This window comes from Myotis nattereri (genome assembly GCF_964212035.1).
Source record: "Myotis nattereri genome assembly, chromosome: 5".
NCBI lineage: Eukaryota > Metazoa > Chordata > Mammalia > Chiroptera > Vespertilionidae > Myotis > Myotis nattereri.
The window spans coordinates 6,206,549-6,234,102 of NC_138080.1; the positions used below are offsets into that span (position 1 = coordinate 6,206,549).

General features: G+C 57.3%; 3 protein-coding genes across 4 annotated transcripts; 1 reads left to right on the top strand and 2 right to left on the bottom strand.

Annotated features, from left to right (window-relative positions):
• Positions 1-940: 940 nt before the first annotated feature.
• Positions 941-8,542, top strand: FCER2 (Fc epsilon receptor II; the record flags this gene model as incomplete). The annotated part of the gene is made up of 11 exons (XM_081091297.1): positions 941-1,112; positions 3,263-3,403; positions 4,206-4,259; positions 4,832-4,894; positions 5,090-5,152; positions 5,269-5,331; positions 5,452-5,514; positions 5,615-5,704; positions 7,728-7,879; positions 7,985-8,091; positions 8,404-8,542. The coding sequence occupies 11 exons, from the start codon at positions 941-943 to the stop codon at positions 8,540-8,542; spliced, it is 1,107 nt and encodes a 368-aa protein (XP_080947423.1).
• A 2,501-nt stretch (positions 8,543-11,043) lies between these two features.
• On the bottom strand, positions 11,044-12,792 carry TRAPPC5 (trafficking protein particle complex subunit 5). Of its 2 annotated transcripts, XM_081093084.1 has the most exons (3): positions 12,731-12,766; positions 12,160-12,277; positions 11,044-11,655 (listed from the first exon to the last, which is right to left on the bottom strand). In XM_081093084.1, the coding sequence occupies exon 3, from the start codon at positions 11,639-11,641 to the stop codon at positions 11,075-11,077; it is 567 nt and encodes a 188-aa protein (XP_080949210.1). In that variant the 5' UTR covers positions 11,642-11,655; positions 12,160-12,277; positions 12,731-12,766; the 3' UTR covers positions 11,044-11,074. The 2 variants fall into 2 exon arrangements, with proteins under 2 accessions (XP_080949210.1, XP_080949209.1); XM_081093083.1 differs by lacking the exon at positions 12,160-12,277 and having other exon boundaries at positions 12,731-12,792.
• A 218-nt stretch (positions 12,793-13,010) lies between these two features.
• Positions 13,011-15,891, bottom strand: MCEMP1 (mast cell expressed membrane protein 1; the record flags this gene model as incomplete). The annotated part of the gene is made up of 7 exons (XM_081093164.1): positions 13,011-13,891; positions 13,988-14,053; positions 14,448-14,594; positions 14,683-14,733; positions 14,921-15,034; positions 15,385-15,474; positions 15,771-15,891. 7 exons carry the CDS (start codon positions 15,889-15,891, stop codon positions 13,869-13,871), a joined length of 612 nt encoding a protein of 203 aa, XP_080949290.1. The 3' UTR covers positions 13,011-13,868.
• Positions 15,892-27,554: the final 11,663 nt, after the last annotated feature.

Consider the following 27,554-nt stretch of genomic DNA (forward strand, 5'->3'; position numbering starts at 1 on the left):
TGTCCCAGCCCGTAGCCATGTACAGGGGCTCCAGACCCCATGCTGGGGACACAAGTGGCAGACAGGGCAGCGCGTGCTGCTGGCATGGAGCACCTTCTCCCGGGGACATTCCAGCCAGGACCCTCCCCATCGGGTGGCTGCCCGCTCAGGTCTGGTTGGGGCATGGGGCACAGGGGACATCCTCCAGAGCGAGAGCCAGGGTGTGGAGCCGGGGGGAGAAGGCAGGCCCTCCGAGAGTAGGGTGTTTGGCACTAGGCAGTCCCCGATTGAAAGTGGGGGTGGGTCTAAGGGTCAGGGGACATGGTATAGGGCAGCGGTCGCCCACCAGTGGTCCACGGACTGGTGGTCTGTGAGGTCCGAAAGATTGGCGACCGCTGTTATAGGGATAAAGAGTGAGATGGGTAAAGTGCCAAGGAGTCCCTGTAAATACAAGGCTAGGTGGCATAATGGTTAGGGCTTTAGACTTGAGACTCACATTGTCTGAGTTCAAATCCTGCTTCTGCCACGTATGAGCTGTGTGACCTTGGGTACGTTACTTAACCTCTCTGTGCTTCATACCCTTCACCCATAAGGCAGCCTGGGTGACGAAGCATTTATCTTATGGGGTGATTATGAACATTAAATGTATTACTACATCTAGGCTGCTAAGGAGTGTGCTTAGTACATGTTGCTACTAAATTAAACTGTACAACAAAATTCCCAATATCTGACCACAATTTTAACATGTTATCTCACGTGTCCTTCTTTCTCTTTTCTCCTTCCCTCTCCCATTCTCTCCCCTCTTCCCGCCCAGTCACTCTAGTTCAAACCCTGGCTGTACCACTCACCTCCATTAGCAGTTTGGGAACGTGGGGTGACGTCTCTGAACCAGTTTGCTCACCTGAGACATGGAGATAATAATAGAAGGGACGCTGCCGGGCTGTGGCGCACAGACGCGGCCATGCATGGACGCGCTCATCCGGGCGCGCCCACGATCAGGTTTGTGAACATAGAGCCGGCGGCTCTGCTCTCAGGAGAAAGTGCCTCCAGGCTCAGCTCCTCACCGCAGCCTGCGGCCTCTGCTAGTGGCCCCAAGGACCGGGAGGACAGCAACTCACACAGGACGCATATGCGTGAGTGTGAATGTGTGATGCTTGTCACTGTGCAAATGTGTGCCTGTGTGTGCGTGCCTCTGAGGGTGTGCCCGTGTGAGTGTGTGAATGTGTGTGCACACGTGTGACTCCGTGTGTGTGTGTCGGGGCTGGTGGTGGGAAGTGGACCTTGGTTTGCTAGAAGAAACGAGCTCTGGGCTGAGTCTCGCGGGATCGCCCAGAGGAGGTGTCTGGGGAAGGGCAGGGCAGTGACGACGGGTGTCCTTGACAGACTCTCGGTGCGCAGGGAGCCGGCTGGGCAAGTGGGAGCCAGCCAAACAGATGAGTGAGGCGTGTGCACTGGGGGCCGGTGATGGAGGGCCCTGGGGAGCCATGGACGGTTGTAAGCAGAGGCCAGAGTTCTCGTGCTGGAAAAATGGCCTGGTTTCTGCACCGGCACCTTGACGCTTGCCAGCAGATGCCCGCCAGGAGGCCATGGCCCAGGTGGTTGAGCAAACAAGCTTCAAGGCACAGTTCCTGGGTTCAAGCACTGGGAAGGGGCAAATCACTTACCCTCCCAGCTGTCCGCTCCCCACCGGTGGGTCACTGAGCGGCCACTGCATGCCGGCTTCTCACCCCCCTGTACTTCATCAGTGGAGTCAGCACTGTCACTCGCCCCAGTTTACAGAGAGCAAATTAAGTCACTCGTCCAGGGAGAAGTCAGGACTCAGCCCCAGGTCTGACCAGCTTGGGCTCAGGCATGTCCAGCCACAGAATGGTGACATTCTGGCCTCCTCCAAGATGACCAAATACTTGGTTCGAGCTGCCAGTAATCAGAGCCGGGCAGCCCCACATCTTCATCCCCCCAAGGCTCAGAGAGGGGAAGCCACTTGCCCATAGTCACACAGCAAGAGGGGCAGCCAGCGACCCCCAGGCTTGTCTGACCCAAAGTCCACGCTCTTCAGCACATAGTAGGTGTTTTAAAGTCAAGTGACTTCACCCTGGCCAGTGTGCTAAGTGGTTAGAGCATCAGGTCCTCATACCAAAGGGTCACAGGTTCAACTCCCGGTCAAGGACATGTACCTGGGTTGTAGGCTGGATCCCCAGCCCAGGTCAAGGCACCTGCTGAAGGCAACAGATGGATGTGTCTCTCTCACATCGGCGTTTTTCTCTCTCCCCCTCTTTCCCTCCCTTCCACTCTCTCTAAAATTCAGTGGAAAGATCCTCCGTGAGGATTAACCAAAACGAAATAAAAGCAAGCGACTTTAAAGGTGTTTGGAAAGGTTGGCAGGAGAAGTAGCTGCGGCCTGGTGACCGGGCTCTCGTTCCCCTGCGGGGCCGCACAGAGCAGATGCCGGCTAAAGGCTCAGCATCTGAAGACCCGCTGTGTCCAGCCTGTGCTGCAGCCTCGCGTACAGTATTCTCCCACTGATCCCACCGTGGCCTCCTGAGTTGGGCCCCATTTTAGTGAGGGGAAAGCTGAGGCTCCGAAAGGTTGCGTCCCGGGCCAAGGCTGCACAGGCAGCAAGACTGACAAGCGCTGAGGATGGGACTATGTGCCAGGCCGTTCATAGAGAGCCGACACTCCCCCGAGCAGAGGGATTCTTAATATAGTCAGTTTATAAAGAAGGAAATTGGTTTTGAGGCTCAGCCACGCGCCCAGATCACAGGTGCACGCTCACTGAGCCTCTGCCGTGTGCCTCCCATGGGATGGGCCTGGGCGCTCGAATCTGGCCTGAAGCCTGCGACCCTTCACACCAGCCGTGTCTCCTTCTTCCCGGCGACACTGACGCCTGGCCGTGAACGAAGCAGCATCCGCAGGTGCTCAGAGCTTCTCCACCTCAGATGCTGTCCTGTGCCAGGGCCTAGAGCTGATGTCACCCCCAACCCTTGTTAGAACACAGATCCCAACCACAGCTGTGACTGAGCCCGTCGCGTGGACTGTCTTGGCAGCGGGGAGCCCCCAGTCAGCTCTGCCATGGAGGAAGGCTTATACTCAGGTGAGAGGACTCTGGAGCTGACATTGGCAAAAGCCAGAACCCCGACCTCCTCCTTCCACCCCCGGCTCCTGGGCCCTCCCTGGGAAGAAGAGTGAATTTCTAGGAAAGGCCCACTGTGGGGGGCGGGCACAGAGCCACTCAGAAAGGGAAGCCGGGCTACCTCCCTGCTCTGACTCAACAGTCTCCCAACAGTGAGGCGGCTCCAGCTGGGGCCGGAGCCCAGCAGGGTGGAGGAGCAGGTCGCAGGGGACTCAGAGCACGTGAGGCTCAGCATGATGAGCCCTCACAGCCAGGATGAGGGGCGGGGGGCTGGACCTGCAGTGGAGCATCAAGGTAGGGTTTTGTGGGGGTAGGAGCTCAGGTGAGGCCTGGGGTCCTGACATTAGTGGGGGTGGCTGACGCTGTACAAGGGCAGAGGGGCAGGAGAGCTGGGGGGCTCGGCCACCTGCAGAGGAGCACATGGAGCAGGCCCGCCCCCCACCCCCCCCCGCGGGTCTCTCTGGAAGGGCCTGGCCCCGAGTCAGGCTTGCTGACGGCTGCAGTTGGGGCAGAAGGAGCAGCAGATCCGGGGGTGCATGGGCAGATGTGCAGGTGGACATGAATGTAGAGTGAGGGGAAGGGGTGGGCTCTGGCAGGCTCCCTGGCCTTGGGGCCCTGAGCCCGGGGAAGGGAGGGGCGGGCGGGAGCCCAGCCTCAGCCTGCACCCTCCTCGCCCCCTCCCCTGGCAGACGTCTTGCAGCTTCGCAGAGGGCGGCGGTGCTGCAGGCGTGGGACGCAGGTTGCGCTGTTGGGGCTGGTGACGGCCACACTGTGGGCTGGGCTGCTGACCCTGCTTCTCCTGTGGCGTGAGAACACCCCCCGCCCATGGGCCCCCTGTTCCCTCCCAGACACCCATCCAAGATCCTGGGGACCAGCACCGCCCTGGGAGCCCGTTCTCCCACCACAGCTCCCACTTTGCCCCTCCAGCCCCTCTCTCGGGGGGGGGCCCCCTCCCACTCAGCAACCCCATCTCCCGCCCTTTGGGCACCTCCCACATGACATCACTGAGGCCTCCACCCCAGCTGGCAGGCGGGCTGTGGGCCGGTGGGGCAGCTGAAACCCCTTCCTCTCCTCCCCTCCCCTCTCCCCTGCCCAGACCGGGACACCGTGCAGGGCCTGCGACAGCTGGAGGACATCGCTGCCCAGAACGGTAGGGGGGGGCAGGGGCAGGGGCAGCGTGGGAAGGGCTAGGAAACCCGGTTCTTGTCCTGCTTCTGCCACTGGCCACTGTGGGATGTGGAGGCGAACTGGGCTCCAGTGTCCCCCCAGGAGCTCCAGGGGCAGCCTGTGTTCCTCCTTCCCCATGTGGGGGTGAGCCCAGTGACTCTTGGAGGGCAGGGGAGGGCTCTGAGAAGCGCTTGGCGAACTGTTATATAACTGCTCCACGCCTCAGCTTAGCCACCTGTACAATGGGCACCATTTCGGTGCTGTGAGGTGGAAACGAGCTGAGATTCGTGCAGCACTTAGAAGGCCCCTAACACCCAGTGAGCTTTCACTAAATGCCTGCTGCTTTTACATTTAATTCTGGGGGCAGGAAAGGTACACAAATTCTTTCTATTGCCGGCACTTTCCTGAGTACTATTACCACCAAAATTAAAAGCCCAAAGCTGCAGCCTGTGACTATGGGAGGGGTCCCTGCACTTGGGGCTGGGGGAGGGGGGGGGTCCAAGGACCTGCCTGCCTGGCCCCTGAGGACGCACGCGTGTTCCCTCCCCTCCCCAGGCTCTCAGCTTTCCAAGGCCATGGAAGGACATAAGGGTGACCAGATGGCCCAGAAAGCCCAGGGTGAGTGGCTTCAGGGCGTGTCTGGGAGAAAGAGGAAGGGAACTGGGGGGCCTGTGGAGACAGTGCTGCAGACCACCTGTGAACTGCAAAGTGAGCAGGCGGCCCTAAGCCCCCGGCTCGGAGCCAAGGGGTCTGTGTGGGAATGGGTGGCCCTGACAGACTTGCTCACCACTGAGCCCTCTGCCCTGCAACCAGTGGCCCAGGTGCTGCAGAACATGGAGGAAATGCAAGCCGAACAGAAGAGAACAGAAATTCAGGGTGAGAGCTGGGGGTGAGGGGCGGCGGGGGGTGTGGGGAGGGGGTTGTCCTAGAGCCATGGGGGCCTCGAGACCCTCAGGCCTTGCTCACCACTGAGCCCTCTGCCCTGCAACCAGTGGCCCAGGTGCTGCAGAACATGGAGGAGATGCAAGCAGAACAGAAGAGAATGGAAATTCAGGGTGAGAGCTGGGGACGAGGGGCGGGGGGGGGGGGCTTATCCTAGAGCCATGGGGACCTCAAGACCCTCAGGCCTCACTCCTGACACCCGTCCTGTCCCCCCCGTCCACCCCCTCCATCAGACTCTGAGCTCTCTCGGAACCTGGATGGACTTGTAGAGGACCTGAGCAACTTCAAGTCCCAGGGTGAGGCTTGGGAGGGCCGGGGTTGCGGGGCGGGTGGGGTGGGGGGCAGGATTGGCCCACAAGTTTGTCTGTGACCGCTGCCCCCGTCCAACCACCCAAGGCTTAAATGAGAGACGCTCGGCCTTGAACTCGTTGGAAAGACTCCAGGAGGAGGTGGCAAAGCTGTGGATAGAGCTCCGCGTGTCCAACGGTGAGTGTGTGCGCCTGTGCCCACAGGTGCGCTGATACAATCATGTGACAGCACAGGTGTGTGGTGGTGCGTGAATGTGAGGGCAGGTGTGTGAGTGACAACGTGGAGGGGTATGTGTGTATGTGTGTGGAAGGGCCAACGGAGGGCACACGAGGAAGCCCGTTCTGAGTCCGGCTGCACCCCTCCACCGACCTGAGGGTGGGGGCCCACATGTTTTCCTCCCGGTTAAAGCAGCCACCGGGTTCTCTGCACTGACCAGCCCTCTGTCCACCGTGGCTGAGCAGAGGGTCATGAGTAGATGCCCTCAGCCACAGCCCCCGCAGAAGATGGTCTGGCCAGCCCGAGGGCTGTGGCGGGGTCACCGTGGCGGCAGTGGGGATGACGAGCATCATGGCATAAGCCCCAGAGGTGGTGTGAGGGAGGCAACGCTGGCAGGTACAAGGGCCATGGGGTGGCCCCAGCAGGCCAGCCGCCTGCAGAGGGAGTGGCTATTCAGTCACTGTGCCTTTAACCTGAAGTCCCCCTCCACCCACCCCCTTGACTTTTGGTCTTTCACCTCTGGGAAGCCCCGGCTGCCCGGCTGGGTGAGAGAAGAGGAAGGATCTGTGCCTGGTGGGCAGGACTGTCCCGGGAGCGTGGTGTGGCTGTGGGGTTTCCAGCAGGAAGCCCCCGTGCTCCCCGGGGCAGGCTGGGCCACGCTCACTCTGAAGGGCTACCTCTGATGGAGCGCCAGCTCCAGGGCTGCCTCTCAATGACTGGGTGGCACACAGCCACGACACCGTCCCCAGCTTTTTCTTGAAGGGACCAGAGATGTCCTCTTCCCGTCTTCACATGGCACCCCAGGGGGCTGCATACCGGGTGCCATCCCGTGAGTGAGACGCACACGCAGCTCTGCTCCTCCCAGGGTTTCACAACCTTCTGTGGACCCCAGACTCCTTACGACAACCCCTCCCAGATGTCACTCGAAGAAAATCGATTAAAAGCATGCGTGAGTGGGCCCAGAAACAGTGGGTTCAACCCTCCGCCCGGAAATGCTGGTGGCAGTGACAGAGCCTGAGCGTGTCCTGGGGTGGGGGTGGGGGGGGGTGGCAAGGGGAGAGACCAAGGTGCCCTTGGGTCGAGGCCATGGGGACCCAGCCCTTCAGCCCCTTCCCCCTCCCACAGCCTCTCCTGGCCAATGAGAAGAAAGTCAAGATATCCCCGAAAGTGGCCAAGGGCTGGCTGGTTTGGGGTGCTGGCAGTGATGGCGGCGGGGCTGTCATCGGAGCAGCTGGTGAGGACAGTGCCGGGCCCTGGCCTCAGACTGCCGTCAGCACTGGTGGTTAAGACATGGCTGGTCTGATGCTGGTGAAGGCGGTGCCGGCCATGGTGTTGGCGTTGGATAGGCGTTGCTGCGGTGATACTAGTGGTAAAGGTGTTGCCGACCGTGGGGGTGTTTGGGGACGTGGTGTTGGCAGATGAGATGCTATGGCTACAGAGGCATTTGTAGTCACGGTTTGGTGACCAGGTGCTTCTGACCACGACAATGTTTGTGGTCGGGACACTGGTGCCTGGGGCGCTGCCGCATGGAGCTGGCGGTGTGGCGATGAGGGGGTGCGAGTGCCGCAGGCGTGCAGCTGCGGGGGTGTCACTGATGACTGAAGTGCTGGCGGCCGAGCGATGCTGATGGCCATTGTGTCGGTGGCCGATGTTCTGCTCTTGGAGGCCAGGTGTGGCGATGGTGTGGCAGTGGAGGTGCTCCTGTTTGGGGCTGGTCTTGCATGTCCGCATCCGAGTCCCAGGGAAGCGGGGTACCGGCGAGACCCTCTGTTAGGCTCGGGGTGGGTTTGCTTTCAGCCCGGATCCCAAGAGTGACTCCGGGAGACATGCTGCCACCCCCTCTGCCCACTGTACCCACCCAGGGTACCCAACAAGGTGCCCACCAGCTGTCCGCCACCATGCCTGCCACCGTGCCCAGCACAGCACCAGCCACAGCACCCCCTGTGGTGCCCACCACAGCTGCCCTGAGTCTCTCCTCTCGCAGGCTCCATGTGTAACACATGCCCTGAGAGCTGGGTCAGTTTCCAGCGGAAGTGCTACTACTTCGGAGAGGGCGCCAAGCGGTGGATCCAGGCGCGGAATGCCTGCAGCGGGCTCCGGGGGCGGCTGGTCAGCATCCACAGCCAGGAGGAGCAGGTGCCGCCAGCATGCGGTCGGGGGGAGGGGAGCCCGACACAGCCTCCTGGGTGGCGGAGGGACCGCGCTCAGCGCCCCAGCCCTCCAGCCTGTCCTGCTCCTCAGGACTTCCTGGCCACACACAGCAACAAGAAGGGCTCCTGGATCGGCCTCCGGGACCTGCACACAGAGGGAGAGTTTGTCTGGATGGACCAGAGCCCCCTGGACTACAGGTGAGAAGGGGAACGCAAAGGAGACGGCCCCAGGCTGACGCGGAGAGGGGGACATCGCTGTGATGGAGGGGAGGGTATTTGGAGGCACATGCCCCAGGCCCAGACTTGGGGGAGCTTCTGGACTGTAATGGCGGGAGATGGTCAGGGCTGGGTGAGCTGGGAGCTGGGATGAGAGAAGGCAGGTGTGTCTCTGAGCTGCAGAGACGGGGTGGGGCCCAGGGGTGGGGTGAGAGGACCCAGGTCCCGAGGGGTGTGTCTAGGCTGAAGGCAGTGGGGCCCTTCCCCCGACGCCAACTGAGCCTTCTGCTCCAGCAACTGGCGGCCGGGGGAGCCCAACAACGGGGGCCAGGGCGAGGACTGCGTGATGCTGCTGGGCTCCGGGCAGTGGAACGATGCCTTCTGCAGCAGCTATCTCGACGGCTGGGTATGTGACCGGCTGGCCACCTGCTGACTGCCGCCTTGGTCCCCCAGACGTGGACCCTGACAGCCCCCTGCCTACCCGCCACATGTGCCCCTTGTGACTCCCCCACCTCAAATACGGGAACAGCTAGGGCCAAACTGGGACCCCGAGGACCCCAACCAAGGCCTGGGCGCCCCTTTCATGGCTGAAGAATCCTGCTGACTTCTCCTCCTGCCCAAAGGACAGTGACCCTTCCCCGGCTCCTGCCAGCTCCCCAGAGGGCCTGTCCCTCGTCCCGCAACCCAACCTGCTGTCACCGCCTCCCTGCCTTCCAGTGCTCAGAGCTCCCCCCTCAAGAACCCCTGCCCGTCAGCCTGAGTGCTGGGCGCTCCCTCCCGGATGGGCACAGGTCCAGAGGTTCCAGCCCCACTCCCACTCAGCGGCCCAGGCAGCCCCAGGCCCAGGCTTGGCCACCGTCAGCCCAGCACCGAAGGCAGGAGGGAGGCAGGCCAGGCTCTGAGGCCACCCCTCCTTAATGCCCCACCCCCAGTACCTGGCCTAGAGAAGAGCCAGGCCCACTCCTGTGACCCTCAGGTCCACTGCAGCAGGAGGACGAATCATGGCAGGTGCCCACACTGAACCACCTGGGACCCTGGGAGTCAAGGGCCAGACGGAGGTCCAACCATGACCCAGGGGCCTGGGGAGGGCACTCTATTGGCACCTGGGAGTCCTGGGCTCAGGAGTAAGGGACAGAGCTAGACCCTTGGCATCCCAGATCACCTTTTCTCTCTGCCTGCTGCCCACCCCCAGATTGGTCTCCCCCGGCCCCCCCTCAAAATGCTCCGTGTGGGAACTCATGGCTCCACTCTACCAGTCCCTCGGGCCAACAGTGGGTCGTCCTTGCCTTCCCTTCCCCCCAAACCCATAAGGAAAGCCATGGGCTCTGCCACGAAGCCATATTCAGAGCCCGCCCACTTTTCACCCCCTCCTCGCTCCACCTGAACTGGCCCAAACCTTCCAGAAGTTTCCTTCTAGCTCAGAGAAAAAGCCAAAGTCCTAAAGGACTTTGCCATCGCAGAATCCCTCCCATGCACCTCACCTCCCCAGCTTCATCTCCTCTCTCCTCCCACCACCCCGCTTCCTCCCTGTTCCTTAAACACCTGGGCTTACTCCAGCCTCAGGCCTTGGCCGCTGTCGCCTCCCCACGCTCCTCAGCGAGACCTACCCGAGCACTCTCTGCCCCGCATTTAAAATGACACCCCACCTCTGATGTTTCGCCCACTGCACTTCTCGCCGCGGCACTCCTTCTTTTAACAAAATGTTGGGTTTACTGATGTCTCTGCTGGCTAGAACACGGCATCTACCTTCAGAGCAGGTACCTTTGTTTTGTTCTCAGCTGCGTCCCCAACACCTGGCAAAGAGCAGGCACTCCATAGACATTTGTCCAATGAATGAATGCGTGACCGTGGGTGGGTGACCGGTTCCTAGGAACTGCTCTGTGGCCTGTGAAATGAGGGGATGCTGCTGCCTGCGTGGCAGGTGCTGGGTCCCGCCCTCCGCACGCAGTGAGGGGCCCAGCCGGCTGCACCGAGGTCCCTCTGGAAACAGACTCGTTCAGGTGCCGTCGGGCACGGGGACAGCGGGCACTCGAACGAGGTTCCCCAAGAGCGGCACGATTCCCCTCGGGAGGAGTGACTAGGGTCTCGGTAGTGGGCAGGAGGGAAAGGGCTGCCTGAGGTGTATTTTTTTAAACAAGGGATGTGTGTGCACCAATAGCGTTTTTAGAAATTAACTTCAAACTATTTTAAGCGTCCAGATGACTGAAGTGAGCTCACCTACTTCCCCTTGAGAGCCAGGTGTCTAGGGCCATAGTTCCCAAAGGGGAGCCCACGGTGCCTCAGCGGTTCCTGGGAACTTATTAGACATGCAAATCTCCTGGCCACCAAACCTGCAGGATCTGAAACTCAGGAGGATTTAATACTCTGTGCCCTAGCACGCTGCTTCTCAAACTAAGGTACACAGGAACCCCCTGGGGGTCTTGCTAACATGCGGACTCTGTGGCAGTGGGTCTGGGGTGGACCTGAGAGTCTGTACTACCCACAAACGCCCCAGATTTGTTGATGCTGCTGGTCCCTGGACCGCACTTTGAGTAGCAAGTCTGAAGCAGTGGTCAGCCTGTTTTCTAGGCGCACAGCCACACCCAATCCTGACCCACTGCTGGGCACCAACTATTCACTACCCGGACCTTTGTGAGAGAAGCGTGCTAGCCCTGGCCTAGAGGAATCTCTCCCGATCCTTCCCCTGCCCCACACCTCTCCAGCCTATATTTAGCCTCCAATTGTGATTCCAAAAACTACCAGCAACTCCCCACTCCAGCGACTCCTTCTGCCTGGTCTACCTCCCAGCTGTCTCTGGGCGCCCCCAGCCCCATCTGAAAGCCCAAGCTGGGTCCAATCTGGCCCTCCCTGGTACACACAGCCTCAGCCTGGAGCAGGAATCTGGGTCCTGCTGGGTGGATCTGGGACGCACCCACACAAGACACACTTGGGAAGGGTGCTCTCTCATCCTTTATTTCCGGCGGGGTCAGCGGCCCTCGAGGGCCCGGTCTCGGGCGATGACAGCCTCCTCAAACTTGATCATGAGCGTGGTGCCCTTGTGCCAGTGCGCCGTGACCTTGGCGGGGAAGCCGCTGTGCGTGAGCACCGCCTCCACGATGCCTGCCGTGAAGCTGGCGCAGTTGAGCGTGCTGTTTTCCTTGGGCACCGAGATGTACGTGTTGATGAGCGGCTCCCGCTCGATGATGTAGAAGGTGCGCGCGTCGTCGTTGGCCTGCTCCAGCTTGTCGGCCTCCTTGCCGAAGAGCGCCTTCCACACGGCGCCCTTGACGAAGAGCAGGGCGCCCAGCACCTTGGTCTCGCGCCGGGCCCCCTTCTCGCGAGCCACCAGCGCGTCGAGGACGCGCGCGCCCACCTGGCGGCCCAGCGCGGCCAGGCGCGCCTGCAGCTCGGCCACGGAGAACACGCGGCTCTGGCAGTGCTGCACCAGCTCGGAGAAGAGCAGCGCGAAGGCGCTCAGGCTCACCTCGGTGCGCGGCCGCGCCAGCGCGCGCTCCAGCAGCGCCGACTTCCCCCGCGTGAAGCGCGCCTCCATGCCGCACCGCTTCCCTGCGGGAGACCAGGCGGCAGGGTCAGGGGCGGGGGAGGAACCCTGGGACCCAGCCCGGCCCCTGGGCCCTGTCACGGGCCTCCCCGCTGGGAAGAGTGGAAGGAAAAGGGACATTCACCTGGGCGCAAATCTAGTCCCCAAGAGCCCTATCCGGCGAAGGACAGATGGGGGCAGGCGGGCCACGGGTAAGGTGGGGGGAGACGGGGTGGGGACACAAGAAACCCCTCCTCCCCGCTAATTCCTGGTGCGAGAAAAGTACCTCTGCACCCCTCCACCACCTGTGGCAGCAACTGGAACACCGGGGGGGGGGGGGGGGGGGGGGGGGTGGTCAGACCCAGGGCCGGGTGGGGGCAGTGAGCGGCCCCGGCCTGCGGCGGGCAGCGCCGCCTCGGGACAGGAAGGACCTGCGTCTGTAGGATTCGGGGGGGTGGGGGGCGGAGGAGTTGGGAGCCCTTCACCCCCAGGCTCCCAGGAAAGTGATGGGGCCGGAGGGAGGGGCTGACCTTAGACCGGGGTTTAAGGGAGCCCCTAGGGGGCGCTGTGATCCTCCATCCCAGCGCTAGGAGCCTCAGCGTCGGTGGGGGAGACTCGGGAGGGGCTGCTCAGACCTCCGCAGTGGCTCTGAGGGGGGTGGGGGGTGACGGCGAATGGGGGACCCCAAGGGCGCTGAGGCACCCTCTCCTCCACCCTCGCCCACTCAGTGAGAAGCCGCCGCCCGGGGAGGTCGGAGGGGGAACTGAGAACCCAGCCCCCCCCCCCCCACCGGGCGGGACGGGGCTGAGGCCGCAGGTCTGGGTGCCCAGACGCCCCCGGCGGTCTGCGTGGGGGACGGGACCCAGCAGGTGCAGCCGCTGCAGGGAGAGGGGAGACCCGAGACCGGAGCGCGAGGCTGACACCCTCTACCGGGCGGGCGGAGGGGGCCCGAGGAGCCCAGCCTCCTGCGTCCTTCTGGGGCGGGGCCGGCGGCGGGGGGCGCGGACGCCGGGACCCCGGCCCAGGACCCATCGGCCCGCGGGGCGGGGTGTGGAGCCCACGGGGCCCGGCGGGCGGGGGCGCGGGCGGGCGAGGTCTCACCGGGAACTGCGGCCCGCGGCTCGGCCGAGCTGCTTTACGGCGCCGTAAACGGCCCCGTGTGCGCAGGCGCGGCGGGCGGGGGCGGGGCGGGCTGCGCGCCGCGGTTCCCCAAACCCGCCGCTGGGGGGCGCGCGTGTCCCCGAGGCCGGCCCGGGCGGGCGGCCCGCGCCTGGGGTCTCGCTGGCCCTGGAGGCCCACGTGCAGGGGAGCGGCACCGATGGTCACGTGCTCAGGGGGCACGGCTGGGGGCGCGCGGGTGTGTGAGAATGCCGTCTGGAGTGGGTCCCCGTGTCCAGGACCGTGTACCCAGGGAGTGCCTGAGTCCCTGTGCCCTTGAGCGTGTGCCCCAGGGTGTGGCCTGGGATGCACCGTGTACACAGGTGCCCAGAGACAGAGACGCGTGCCCATCGCCAGCGTTTCTGGCACACGTCCGTCCACCTGTTCACGGTGTGATGTTCCCCACCCCCAAGTCCAGACACTTGCAGACCCTCCCCAGGGCCCCCAGTCGCCCCAATAACAGATCTGAAAGCCACATTGTTTTCCCTTGGCCTTTACTTCCATGAACCACAAAATGTGATGCAGAAACACAGGCACACGGGCGTGCGTGCTCCCAGCACCCTCGGTGACAGTCAGGCACACTCACATGGACACATATTGTTCTCGGGGCACAGGGAGTGACAGGCACACACTGTGACACCCGCAATTACACTCCCACGGGGTGCTCCCACCAATTCCACCATGACACGTTTATACATACATGTAACATGTTGCAGGGCATTCATGCATATTCACACCAACAGTGAAACATGCATGGGTAACATGTGTCACCAGCACCCACCCTCACTGTGACCCACCTTTGTGGTCCCTGCTGACACAGCTACCCACTGTGATGTGCATGACACCACACGCTATGATATACACGTGTCACATGGACAGTGACCCAAGACCTGCCCTCCATGAAATGCTTACCCCACACACACACGCACACACGCAACTCCACAACACTCATTCACCGTGACAGAGGATTTGATATGTGGGGATGATGAACAGGTTCAGACAAGACTGGGCCCCGTGTGTCATATAGACGGGAGGTACGCCCCGTCCTCCGAGCTGCGCCCAGGCTTCCATGTCCTCTTGATTACCGAGTGGGCTGTGTGGGCTCTGTAAAGAAGGGAAGGAGCGATCCGAGATCAGGCAGGTCCCGCTAGGCGAGAAGTAGGGCACATCCAGGCTCCACCTCCCCTGGCCCTGGCTTACGTGGATTTTGCATTTTCTTCAGCACCTCAGAGATCTGCTGTAATTGAGTCTTGATTTGGGTTATGTCTGGGGGTGGGAGGAGACAGGAGAAAACTGGGGTGGAGCCTCAGACAAGGCCCCCACCTTGCCCAAACCTCCAGGCTGGGGTGCTGCAGAGCCCTGAACTTGGGGTGCCCAGCAGCATTTAAATACCCCCACATTACTAACAGGTGACACCCATCAGCCCTCCAAACCCTGCGCTCCGGGAGGGAGGGCCTCTGCTGTCCCCTCCCCACCTCCCCAGCACCACAGTCCCGGAGTGGGGCCCACAGGGCACCTCCCCGCCTCCCAGCACCACAGTCCCGGAGTGGGGCCCACAGGGCACCTCCCCGCCTCCCAGCACCACAGTCCCAGAGTGAGGCCCACAGGGCACCTCCCCGCCTCCCAGCACCACAGTCCCGGAGTGGGGCCCACAGGGCACCTTCCGTCAGCTTCTTCAGCTTCTCATATGCAGCCTGCAGATTGCGGTTGGCCAAGTCAATGCTCTGTTTGGCGATACTGAGGCTCTGCTTGAGGTAGCTCCAGCCCTTCCTTTGCCCCGCCTCCCATTCACGTGTGGAGATAGAGACTGCGGGGGGGGGGGGGGGGGTGTCCGTGTCACGGCTGCTCTCTCTACCCCCACCCTGACCCCTTGGTCTCCCCAGGCCTCCCCTCACCATTCGAGATCTCCGTTTTCAAGACCAGCAGCTCCTGGGACATCACAGAATCTGTTCAGGATGGGGGAGGGTAGGAAAACACATCAATTGCGCCAGTTCGCAACCCTGGCAGCAGGCGGGGGGGGGGGGGGGGGCGCTAGGGGGAAAGGGGACAATGGGAGCACTGGGGGCCCCAGCTCCTGTGGACCCCTCCACACTGCCCAGTCCCTGCCCCCCCACCAACTGAAAGCCTACTCACTCTTCACCAGAACCCAGACCAGCAGAACGATGGAAATCAGGGCGAGAAGAATGCACAGGCTTGTGAACGCTTTGTGCGAACACTGGGCAGAGTCCGAGGATGGCCTGGACCGGGCTGGGACGGGACAGAGGCAGGGCAGGTGACCGCCAGGGTTCAGCTATTGGTACCGATTCTAACACCATAATAGCGCTGTCACCTCGCCCACTCTTCCCAATGCCATTAGCAGCTGTGACCTATTCACCATCACCATCACCCAAACCTTCACCAACACTTCCACCGACACAACCAGCACCATGCCATCATCATCACCGCCTGCAGAGCTACCCCACCACTGTCTCACAAGCCTTGATGCCACCACACCCCACACCACTGATCCTGACCTCCAGTGCTGCCCACTGTCCCGGCAACGCCCTCCCACAGGCCCCTCCCAAAGCTGTGGGGTGTGGGCTGGCAGGGCCCCTTACCCTCACTCTTGGAGGGTGAGTGACTGCCCTTTGGATGATCCTGTTTTCTTAAGATCACGGGGACATTCGCATAGTTGGGGTCATCTACACCTGTGAGCGGGTCAGTGGGAAGGGTTTGGAAACCTTCCTGGAGCTCTGGGGTCGGGGTAGTCAGAAGTCTTGGTTCACCAAACCCCTGCACACACACATTTCTGGGGATAAAAGTTAACTAAGACTTGCTTCTTGGTTAAGAGAAGAGGGTGGGTTACACATACACTCACACCTTTTGGGGAGGGGAAGAAGCCCTTTGACCCCCACTCTCAGCTCCTACCTCTCCCATCCCAACCTCTCCCTCTTGGCTCCCCGCCCCCACCCCCACCCCCCACCCCCATGCCAAGGTGTCTAACCTTTCCTATTGGCTGGTGTCCCTCGTTGCTTGTCTTTGACGGCTGCTGCCTGCATACTGGTCTGGTTTATGTAGATTTCTTCAGCCTCCATGATCCCGAGTCTGCCAATCTGTCCACACATATCCCCACCCCCCGGAAGGTGTCTTGTCAGATGAGGAAATCTCGGGTTTGGGGTGTGGGGGAGGAAGGAGAGGTCAGCCTCCTAATTTCAGGGATCCAGAACCTCCCACCCTGGGACATCCTCGTACCCCCAGATCAAGAGCGGTCTTAGGAGACCAGAGGTCTCAGGAAGGATGGAAAAGAGAAGCCCGTAGACCTGGAGGCAGACCAGATGGTCCGGAACTTGTGAAAGAGGAGTTAGCTAATGCTACAGTCATCATTTTGAAATATATCAAATCAACACGTTGTACACCTTAAATTTTTATAACATTGTGTGTCAATTATCCTATATAATAAAAGCATAATATGCTAATTAGACCGGACGTCCTTCTGGATGACCTTCTGGATGAAGCTGTGGCTGTGAGGGCAGAGGCAGCCACTGTGGCGGGGGCTGAGCCCCTTGCACGAATTTCGTGCACCGAGCCTCTAGTATTAAATAAAAATAAAGTTTTTAAACAAACAGGATCTTTACAGGAAGCTGTGTGTGTGCGCACGTGTGTGTGTGTGTGTGTGTGTCTACCTGGAGGAAAGGAACGGATCTGAGGCAACGGTGCCAAGACCTTCTCTGGAACTGCTTTCCCTCCACCTGGAGACCCCACTCAAAGAAATACTCAGAAGCACACTCATTCAGACATCTGCCTGCCCACCCAGACTCACACGCACACACTCCCGAATATCCGGAGTCACGTATACGCTTAGTACACCCATTCACATGCTCAGAGAAATACACATATTCGTGCAGTCGCATGCCTCCACTCTGTCTAGGTGTCTTAAAACCCTCCTTGTGTCTATCTGACCTTGAAAATGGGGGATGAAAATGAGACAATATGCGTAGGGAATTTTCCCTGTAAGTCTAGTGCCTTCCAAGAGAAATATAATATGAACCACATTTTTTTTTAAATATATTTTATTGATTTTTTACAGAGAGGGAGAGAGATAGAGAGTTAGAAACATCGATGAGCGAGAAACATCGATCAGCTGCCTCCTGCACATCTCCCACTGGGGATGTGCCCGCAACCCAGGTACATGCCCTTGACCGGAATCGAACCTGGGACCTTTCAGTCCGCAGGCCGACGCTCTATCCACTGAGCCAAACTGGTTTCGGCTAAATTGATTTTAATAACATATTTTATTCAACATAATATACCCAAAATATTATCTCTTCAACGTATGGGTGTTATTGTAATATTATTGATATATGTCGCCTTTTGGGAGGTACTAAGTTTCAAAATCAAATGTGTGTTTACACGTAAAGTGCCTTTCCATTTACAGGGGCCACATTCAGCTGCTTAATGGCTGCCTTGTTGGACGGCACTGGTCTAGAGTGTTAGAGGTTTCTCTCTTTGGAAAAAGGCAAGGTTTTCTGACAATGTGCAGGAAGTGTGATGTTCTCTGTTTAAAATACGTGGTTAAATTCAAGAGAGCTTTGGAATGGTCCCCCAAGATCTGGTGAGGATAACGTTCTCCTTCCTAAACTGTTGCCAACCTTGTCTGCTCCAGGAAGGTCGACCTAGCAGCGGTGAAATGCTAGCTCCTTGCTGGTGGTAGAAAGCAGCCAGCCATTGAGCAATTTGCCCCCCCTACCCCCCCCCCCCCCCGTGTGATGTAATAGCCACAGAGGAGACAGACCAAAGGAGAGCTGGCTCTGATTGATGGACAGGTGCAGGGGGAGGGCCTCAGACTTGCGCACTCCCCTGGCTCAGGGGGCCTAAGCTGGGCTCCAGCCCTCTGGAAGCTGAGAAAAGGCAGCTGCGATTGGGAACCCGCCAGTCATGCCACAGTGGCTTGAGAGGGCTCCATGAGGTTGCCTGACCAGCCCCTTTCATGGGGTAACAGCTTTCTTTTCCTTAAAGAAAGAAAACGGGTCATAATCAGGGGTTGGTTTAAGATGGGCACATGATCCAGGCCCAGCCAATCAGAGTGTAAAATTTGGCACAAGGGCAGACAAATGAGTCAGACTCAACCAATGAAACTCAGACCTGGAACTTTTGTTGGGTTAACCAAGGAAAAAAGGTATCCTCTCTTTCCTCTCTCCACGGGGGCTGTCACACTGGGAGAATGTATAGCCTTTAGCTGTGGCAGGGGAGAACCTGGCTGAGAGCGAAACTCTAGAGCAGCGGTTCTCAACCCGTGGGTCGTGACCCCTTTGGGGGTCGAAGGACCCTTTCACAGGGGTCGCCTAAATACATCCTGCATATCAGATATTTACATTACGATTCATAACAGTAGCAACATTACAGTTATGAAGTAGAAACGAAAATAATTTTATGGTTGGGGGTCACCACCACATGAGGAACTGTATTAAAGGGCCGCGGCGTTAGGAAGGTTGAGAACCGCTGCTCTAGAGGGAGTTGAGTCCTGGAGACATTATTTGAGTCCCTGGGTTCAACCTGAACCTGTTGTTCCAGCCCTGGACCTCTCAGTTACATAATCCAGAACCTTCCTTTCACTTTTGCTCAAGTTAGCTTGAAGTGGGGTCTGTGGACCTTGCAGCTGGAAGGATCTTGACTCCCTCAGGGGGCTGGGCAGTTGGTGGATGGAAAAATAGAGGTTCAAGAATGGGGCTACAGGCAGTAAGATGTGATCCCAAGTCTTCACTCTGGGACAGGAGGGTGACTGTGTTGGAATTTAGGGTTCTGAGGGGACCCTCCTTGGGGTCCAGTTATAGAGGGACAATTGGGTGGGACTTGGAGACAAAGGCATACACATCAGGGCCCCCAACCACAAATCAGTGAGGGAGACAGTAAAACACCAGGTTCACCTGCTCTGGTCCTGGACACCCTTTTGACTCAGTGGTCTCACTCCAACCCAGGGCCACAGCGGAGGTAGGAGGAAGGGCCTGAGGGGGGAATCCCTGGGCTGGGACCTAAGTGGGCTCCGTGGGCATCAAGAGTGTTTGTGAGCCTAGCTCATGGCCCACATGATCAGACAGGGGCTGTGCCATCTCAGGGTGTGGGTGGCAGTGGAAGGAGAATCCAAGACATCCTGAAAGCCAGCTCCCCCCCAATCACCCACGCTCCAGCTCCCGGAGCATGCTGCTGGGGCTGTGACTTTTGAGTCGGGGGTTCCTTTCAAGACTGGGCACCAAGTTTCTAAACTGTGCAGCTCTCAGGGGCTAGATTATAAAACTAATAGGCACCTCTCACTGACACCAGAGAGGTGTTACCAGAAAGCCCCTGAGTCAGTGGGAGAGGGCTGTCCCAAACCTCTATCCTTATCTTCTTTAAAATATATATATTTATTGATTTCAGAGAGGAAGGGAGAGGGAGAGAGAGATAGAAACATCAATGATGAGAGAGAATAATTGATCGGCTGCTTCTTGCACACCTCCCCACTGGGGATCAAGTCTACAACCCAGGCATGTGCCCCTGACTGGAATCGAATCCGGGACCCTTCAGTCCACAGGCCGATGCTCTATCCACTGAGCCAAACCAGCTAAGGCGATCCTTATCTATACTAATAAAAGGGTAATATGCTAATTAGACTGGACGTCTTCTGGACGTCCTTCCGGACAAAGCCGCGAGGGCCGAGGAGGGCCGGCAGCTGCAGCGGCTGTGAGGGCTGAGGAGAGCTGGTGGCCGGCAGTGGCAGCAGCAGTGGGGTGATGGGGGCAGCGCCTTCCCCTGATTGCCCAGTCGCCTCCCGCCGAGGGAGGCCAGACTTCAGCTTAGGCACGGGGAGCATGCCTAAGCCGTCAGTAGGACATCCCCTGAGGGCTCCCAGACTGCTGTGAGAGGGGGCAGGCCGGGCTGAGGGACAACCCCCTCAGTGCATGAATTTTCGTGCACCAGGCCTCTAGTCTTCTCATATAAATGCATTTATTCAAGAGACCTTGACTGCCTTGTGAAAAGCCAATCTATTAAAGCTGCACCTTTATTGAAAAAGCAAAGCCAGCAAACCTAGGCATCTGGCCCATGAAGTGCAGACGGGCTCTCAGCTCATTGAAGAGCGAGTTGGGTGGGGTCTGAGGCGTTATATACCCTCCTGTCCACAGGCTTCAACACTCCTCTGCTGACTGTTTTGGTGCAGAGTGATTCTCAAGGGCCCCCCCCCCTTTTTTTTTTTACTTTGTTGTGACCTTCCCAGAATTCATGAGAAGCACCTGCAACTTTGTCTTGCCCAGCCTGAGACTGCGGGCTTCCCTGCTGAGGGAGTGGAACTGCCTTTTCCCCTTTCCCCTCCCCCTCCCTCTCTGCATTCTCTCATTCCGAAGGTTTTTCACCATTTGCTCTCATGTCCTTGCTGGGAAGATAATGGCTTGTTAGTTACCAGCTGGCTGCAGATTGCCCACACTGTTCGGCCTTGTTTTAACGTTTTTGCCTCAGTTTCCCCGTTCCTCCTGCCCTGGGATCCTGTAACAAAACCAGTCGGTTAGGCTTCCTAGGAAACTGGACCCTGAATCGCCTGGATGCTGGGGTTTGCCTTTTAGGGCCCTGAGTCCAGACAGGGACAAGTGCCTCCAGGCTGGGGTGGGACTTAATGTTGGGAGTACAAGAGTCGGCCCAGGGTGTATGTGTCTACGTGTCACTATGACCCCACCCTGCGGGCTTGTCTGTGTGTTTCAGGGGTGCCTTCCTGTGTCCACGTGTGTCTGTGGGCATAGTGTCTCTGTGTGATGTACTGTGCGTGCATGTGTGTGATGACTGGGTTGTGTACTGTGAGTGCACGTGGCCATGTGTAACTGTGCACGTAGTGTGCACGGTGGTGTATTCATGTGTGTTATGTGGCTATATATTCAACAGACATTTCCTGAGTGCCTACTATGTGCCACAGTTTCCTGTACGTGCCAGAGACACACCAAAGGACAAGCAAGTGCCCTGCCCTGTGTCTTCATACTTGAGTGTTCGTGAGGGTGCATGTGCTGCTGTGGCCGTGGGTGGTTAGCCATTGGAATTGCACCCTCCCGTGTGGAACGGACAGTGGTGCGTGGCCTCGGAGAGCAGAGCTCAGCAGGCCGCATGGAGACTCTTCTGTCCGTGACCCGGCTTGGCCTGCGCGTGGGGTACCTTCAATGAGATGGGGAGTGAGGACAGGGCTCCAGGCTGAGAGATGATTCAGGGGTCCACGCTGACCCTGGAGCTGCTGGAGGTCTGGAGTGTATGTGGGCTGAGGGCAGGGATCCGTCTCCTCCAGACCCAGACCCCTGAGGAGGCCTCACTGTGGGGTGCGAGGGAGAATGACCAGCAACTTCCTGGGAAACCCAGGACCCAGGGTGGCCATCCAGGTGGCCTCAGAGGTGGCACTCACTCCCCTCCTGGAGGCCATGAGCCTTGGGAGTGGGTCATTGGAGAATGCCGAGGCCCCATTCTCGGGGCTAAAGGTGGGGGTCAGCATGGGAGCGGGGAGAGGGCAGAAGGAAGTCTCAGCCAGCTGCCCGCCTCCCTCCAGCTAAGCACCTGGCTCCGTTAGGAACACGGCCCAGTCTTCCCGCGCCCACACCTCTTCACCCTCTTCTCAGGGTTTATTTCCAGCCCCACCCCTCCAAGGCCTGGACACGCCCCTACGAGGCCTGGACACGCCCCCCGCCCGAGTGACCTCAGGAGGCGGCCGCGCGCCCAGCAGCGCGCTCCTGTCCAGCCCGCGCCCCACGCCCGCGCGCCTCCTGGCAATGGCAGGTGGTCTCCGAACGCACCTCCCAATAGCCACAGACCAGACAGAATCACCCCTGCAGCGGTGACAGCGAAGCCTGCGGCAGTAGCAGTAGCGGAGGGAACTTGGCTTGGGGAGGTGGGGAGTGGGGGGGTGGGGAGGGGTGGGGGGAGGTGAGGTGTAAGGGGCTGGCGGCTCCCCACCAGGCAATGAAAGCCAGGTCCGTGGGCTGTGAGGAGGCTGGAGGCTGGGGGCCTAGACATCAGTGTCCTAAGAAAATGGATCCCACCAGAGGGGCCGGGAGAAGGCTGGGCATGTGGACCAGGACCCTAGGGAGGCAGAGGCTCCAGGGTCTTAGAGAAATAGAGGCCGGACATGGGGAAGGGGTTTCAGGGCACTGGGCACAGAACTGAGAGCATGGGAAACGGACTTCTGTGCTCATCTGCCCGCGGTGACCAGGGCCCGAGGTGACATTCCTTCCTCCAGATCTAATGTTTCTTGTGGCCTTGGGCCTGCAGGAGGAGGGGTTCTGTGACACCACACTGCCTCTCCCCAGTTCTCCTGTTGCCTGGGCCCTGGTGGCTTGGAGATAGGGAGCGGGTCAAGAAGCCCCCTAGGGAAGGCCTGGTGGAGAGCTCATCTGGGGTCTGTCTGGAGGTGGGGTTTAGAGCAAGGAAGGGTGGAGCTGTGGTTAAATTTAGCTGGAGCTGGATGGGTTGGGTTGGGTTTTAGGGTTGAGTTTGAATTTGAGGTTTAGTTGCGATTGGGCTGATGTTTGGTTGGGATTCGGGTTGGGCTGGGTTTGAGGTTTGAACTTTAAATTTGATTTAGGCTGGAGGTTGAGGTTCATTTAGGATTGAGGTTAAGATTAGGTTGGGTTGGGGTTGAGCTCTGGTTTGGGTTAGGATTGGGGCTGGCTTGACCTTCCCTCCAGGTCAGGAATCAGAGGGGCCAATGAGGCCCCTGCTGGGTTGTATGTTAAAGTCCTTACTCAGGGAGCTGACAACATTCTGGATCTTCTCATAGATGGCTTCGTCCACGGACACAGCAATTCCACCCACACCAGCAGCCCAGGATAGGGAGGTGGGGAAGCGAGAGAGCCTTCATCCTGCAAGGGCTGGGTCAGCCCCTGTCCATCTGGGAGGGTCAGGCCCCCCGAACATGTCACTTATCCTTCCAGCAGACGCAGTAAGCCAAATCTTGGACACAAATTCCATGCCACTGACATATCTCTCTCTTTAAGGCTTCTGCGCGTAGGGTTTCCTGTCTTAGGTAATATGTCCCTTGGCCCCCTAGCCCTGCCTGCCCACATCCGGGGCCAAGAGGAAGCCCTTGGAGCAGATTGCAGGGACCAGGGGTGGGAGCTGTCACTCTCCCTGCCACAGCCGCCCTCTTCAAGAACTCTCCCTCCCCACATCTGGTTGGGCCTGGTCCAGGAGGTAGTGCTTGGGGATGATTCCAGAAGCCACAGTCCAAGGGACAGGTAGAGAAACGAGTGAGCATGTAGGGGTGGGATTGCAAACAAGACCAGAGTAACGTCCCTGTGTGTGACTTGCAGACTAGGTTCATGCCCAAGTGTCTATCCGCAGAGAATGGGTAAAGGAAACTGCGGTTTGTTTCCTCAATAGAACAATCTGCAACGGCCTGTGGGCAAATCCAGCCCACCATCTATTTTCATATGACCTGTTATAGGATAGCAAAAAGCTAGGAAAATTTCAGGGCAGGAGGAATAGGGAAACTGAGACAAGAAAATTAAACAAGGCCAAACAGTTAGGCAGCCTGCAACCAGCTTGTAAATAGCAAGCCCTTATCTTCCCCCAGCCAGGGAGCTTGAGAGCAAACGGTTGTCTCTCTGAAGAATGCTGGAGAGGAGGGGGAGAGAAGGGGGAGAAGGGGAGGAACCTTAATGCAACTGGAGAATACACAGCTTAAATCGCCCTGAAACTAACAGACGGGGTGAGGGAGGGAAGGCTTATCTCGTCCCACTGTTTGAAGTATCAGGGGTGGGGAACATCAGGCCCGCGGGCCATATAAGGCCCTGGAATCATTTGGTCTGGCCCTGTCAAGGCATCAGGGGTGAGTTAATTACATGTTTGACCAGATATACCAGGCTATTTTTTAAGTTGGTAATTTTGTATGGGCCGGAGAAAGCTGTTATAAATACCCAAATGGCCCTTGGCAGAGAAGAGGTTCCCCACCCCTGGAACAGAGACGCCAGCAGTTTCGGGATTTAATTGCCAGGTGCTTCTCATAAATTCTGGGGAAGCCATAACAAAGTAAAAGGGAGAGCGAGCTTCAGGGTTAACCTGTACCAGGAGATCTAGCAGAGGAATTTTAGAGTTTTTTCTGCTTTCTGTCTCTAGAACTTCCATTTTATGTCACATTTTGAATAACCATTCATCTCTCTTTTTTTTTAATATTTTATTGATTTTTTACAGAGAGGAAGGGAGAGAGATAGAGAGTTAGAAACATCAATGAGAGAGAAACATCAATCAGCTGCCTCCTGTACATCTCCTACTGGGGATGTGCCCGCAACCCAGGTACATGCCTGTTGTGCCCAGATTTCAAGATCCCCAAGAAAACCACACCAGGGAACCGGCCAGTCCGATGCAAAAGCAGAGGGTCCTTTATTGAGCTAGCTCGGCTCCGCCTCCTGGCCGACGCAGAAACCGGAAGCAGAAACCGGAAGCAGAGTGTCCCCACCGTGGGAAAAACAGGGTTTTAATAGGGGGTGGAGTGAGGGGAGGGGAGCTGACTGTGGGTCCTGACGATTGGCCAGGCGCCAGTTGGGTCTTCCTACACAGGATGTGGTCATCTCTATGGCGCGCACATCCCTTGATTGTCATTGGTTAGTTTAAAGAAATCCCGGGCGTGGCCAGCAGGGGCCTGGGCTTCCGAGAAGAAGGTACTCTCCTGAGCACATGGCGGCTGCCCCAACATGGAGGGTACAGGGCAAGATGGAGGGCATGACCTCGCCCTTTCAATGCCCTGGGCCGGAATTGAACCTGGGACCTTTCAGTCCACAGGCCAACACTCTATCCACTGAGCCAAACTGGTTTCAGCTCCATTCATCTCTTGATGGACAGTCTGGTTGTTGCCACCGCTCGGCTATCATGAATGTGCTGCTATGAACATTAGTGTACACATATCTCTTGGCGTCCCTGATGTTAATTCTCATGGGTATGTACCCAGGAGTGTAATTGCTGGATTATATGGCAATTCTATGTTGAACTTTTTTGGGGAACTGCTGGACAGTTTTTACACTTTTACATCATTGAAAAAATATATAATACTTAGTGACAGATGAAAACTATGACATTCAAATCCCAGTCTGTATAAAGAACTTTTTCTAGGGACACAGCCATGCCCAATTTTTAAAAATATACATATTTTTATTTAATTCAGAGAGGAAGGGAGAGGGAGAGAGATAGAAAAACCAGTGATGAGAGAGAATCATCCATCAGCTGCCTCCTGCGCATCCCACACTGGGGATCAAGACCATGAATCAAACTGTGACCTCCTAGTTCATAGGTTGACGCTCAACCACTGAGCCATGCTGGCTGGGCTATGCCCACTTTTTAATATATCATCTGTGGCTGCTTTGGCATGTCAGTGGCAGAGTTGAGTAGCTGTGATGGAGACTCTATGGCCCACAAAACCAAACACTCACTATCTGGCCCTTTACAGAAAAAAAACTTTTGGAAAAAAAACCAATGTGGCAGCATAGGTAAACACCAGAGATTGCTGCCTCGCACAACCACTTCAAAAATACAACTAAAAGGCAGAACGGACATCATCCAGAACCACAGGAAGGCTGGCTGAGTGGAAATTCTACAACTAGAAGGAAAGAGAAAAGCATACCAGTACTCGGAGGAGGTGCGGTGCAGAGGTGAAGTGCAAGGGTGCGGAGGTGCATGCAGAGAGGGTTGGTGGCTGAGGACACGATTGTCTGTTTCAATACGGAGGGAGTCTCGGGCTCTGAGCTCCAGTTCTGGGTGGGTCTCTGGGGACCCAGACTCATACAGGAGAGACCGGACTATCTGGCATCGGTCAGAGCTCGAGGGCAGCTTTCTCTCGGAGGCGCATGCAGTGATTGCCTGGGCCTCTGAGGACAGGACTGAGAGCAGACATACTGCTCGCTCTCCCGCCCAGTTGATCCCCTGGGGCTCCACCCCACCCAAGCCATGCACTGAGGCTTTTGCATATGAAAGGCCGGGCCCTTTGTAATCTGAAAATTACTTAACAAACTGCAGCTTCCCAAGGCCCCAGGGCAACTTGCATTGCTTTACAGCTGGCTTCTGCAGGGTAGCCTCAGGCAGAGGCTAGATTAGCACCTCCTTAGATCCAAGAGCCAGTGTACCCAGTGGTCAGAGTGGGACCATCCAATTATAACTCCGCAGATCCATAAGGGACACACTCAGGGGGCAGACTCAGTGAGCACCAAAGCCCCACTGAAGCAAGTCTTGCCCCATAAGGGTGTCTTCAGCACAGAAGTTCTTTCACCATAGACACAGCTGACTCTCACAGCCAATTGGCCTGGAGGTCAAATCCTCCCAGTGTTACCTACAACAATCAAGGCTTAACTACAACAAGACTGTGCACAAAGCCCACAAGGGGGTGCACCAAGAGTGTCCACCTCAGGTAATTGGGGAGGCTGAGCCACTGGGCCCTATAGGACACTTAGCACAGAAAGCCACTCTATCCACACAGCGAAGCATAAAAAATGCCGAGACAAAGAAACAGGACACAAATGACAGAAAGGGGGGAAAGCAAACTACTGGATATAGAGTTCAAAATCACACTTTTAAGGTTTTTCAAGAACTTTCTAGAAACCGCCGATAAATGTAGTGAGATCCTCAAGAAATCTAGTGAGACCCTCAATGTTATGATGAAGGACCAACTAGAAATTAAGCATACACTGACTGAAATAAAGAATATTATACAGACTCCCAACAGCAGACCAGAGGAGCACAAGAATCAAGTCAAAGATTTGAAATGCAAAGAAGCAAAAAACACCCAACCAGAAAAGCAAAATGAAAAAAGAATCCAAAAATATAAAGATAGTGTAAGGAGACTCTGGGACAGCTTCAAGAGTACCAACATCCGAATTATAGGGGTGCCAGAAGAAGAGAGAGAGCAAGATATTGAAAACCTATTTGAAGAAATAATGACAGAAAATTTCCCCTACCTGGTGAAAGAAATAGACTTACAAGTCCAGGAAGCGCAGAGAACCCCAAACAAAAGGAATCCAAAGAGGACCACACCAAGACACATCATAATTAAAATGCCAAGAGCAAAAGACAAAGAGAGAATCTTAAAAGCAGCAAGAGAAAGAAACTCAGTTACCTACAAGGGAGTACCCATATGACTGTCAGCTGATTTCTCAACAGAAACTTTGCAGGCCAGAAGGGAATGGCAAGAAATATTCAAAGTGATGAATGCCAAGAACCTACAACCAAGATTACTTTATCCAGCAAAGCTATCATTCAGAATTGAAGGTCAGATAAAGAGCTTCACAGATAAGGAAAAGCTAAAGGAGTTCATCACCACCAAACCAGTATTATATGAAATGCTGAAAGGTATCCTTTAAGAAGAGGAAGAAGAAGAAAAAGGTAAAGATACAAATTATGAACAACAAATACACATCTATCAACAAGTGAATCTAAAAATCAAGTGAATAAATAATCTGATGAACAGAAAAAAAAACAAACCAAAACACTTTTGCCCCACCCCGGTCAATCAGTGTATGGATTGCAGCTACATACAACAATCTGGATGATTCTTATCAACATAATAGCAAAAGAGCCCAGATACAAAAGAACATACCACACAAATTCATTTATAATATTTGTACATTTTTCTTTACCCATGTTATCCTATACTAGAGGCCCGGTGCACAAAAACTTGTGCTCTCGGGGGGGGGGGCGGGGGGGGTCCCTCAGCCAGGCCTGTGCCCTCTCACAGTCTGGGACCCCTTGGGGGATGACCATCTTCTGGCTGAGGCCTGCTCCCCAGGGGATTGGGCCTAAACAGGCA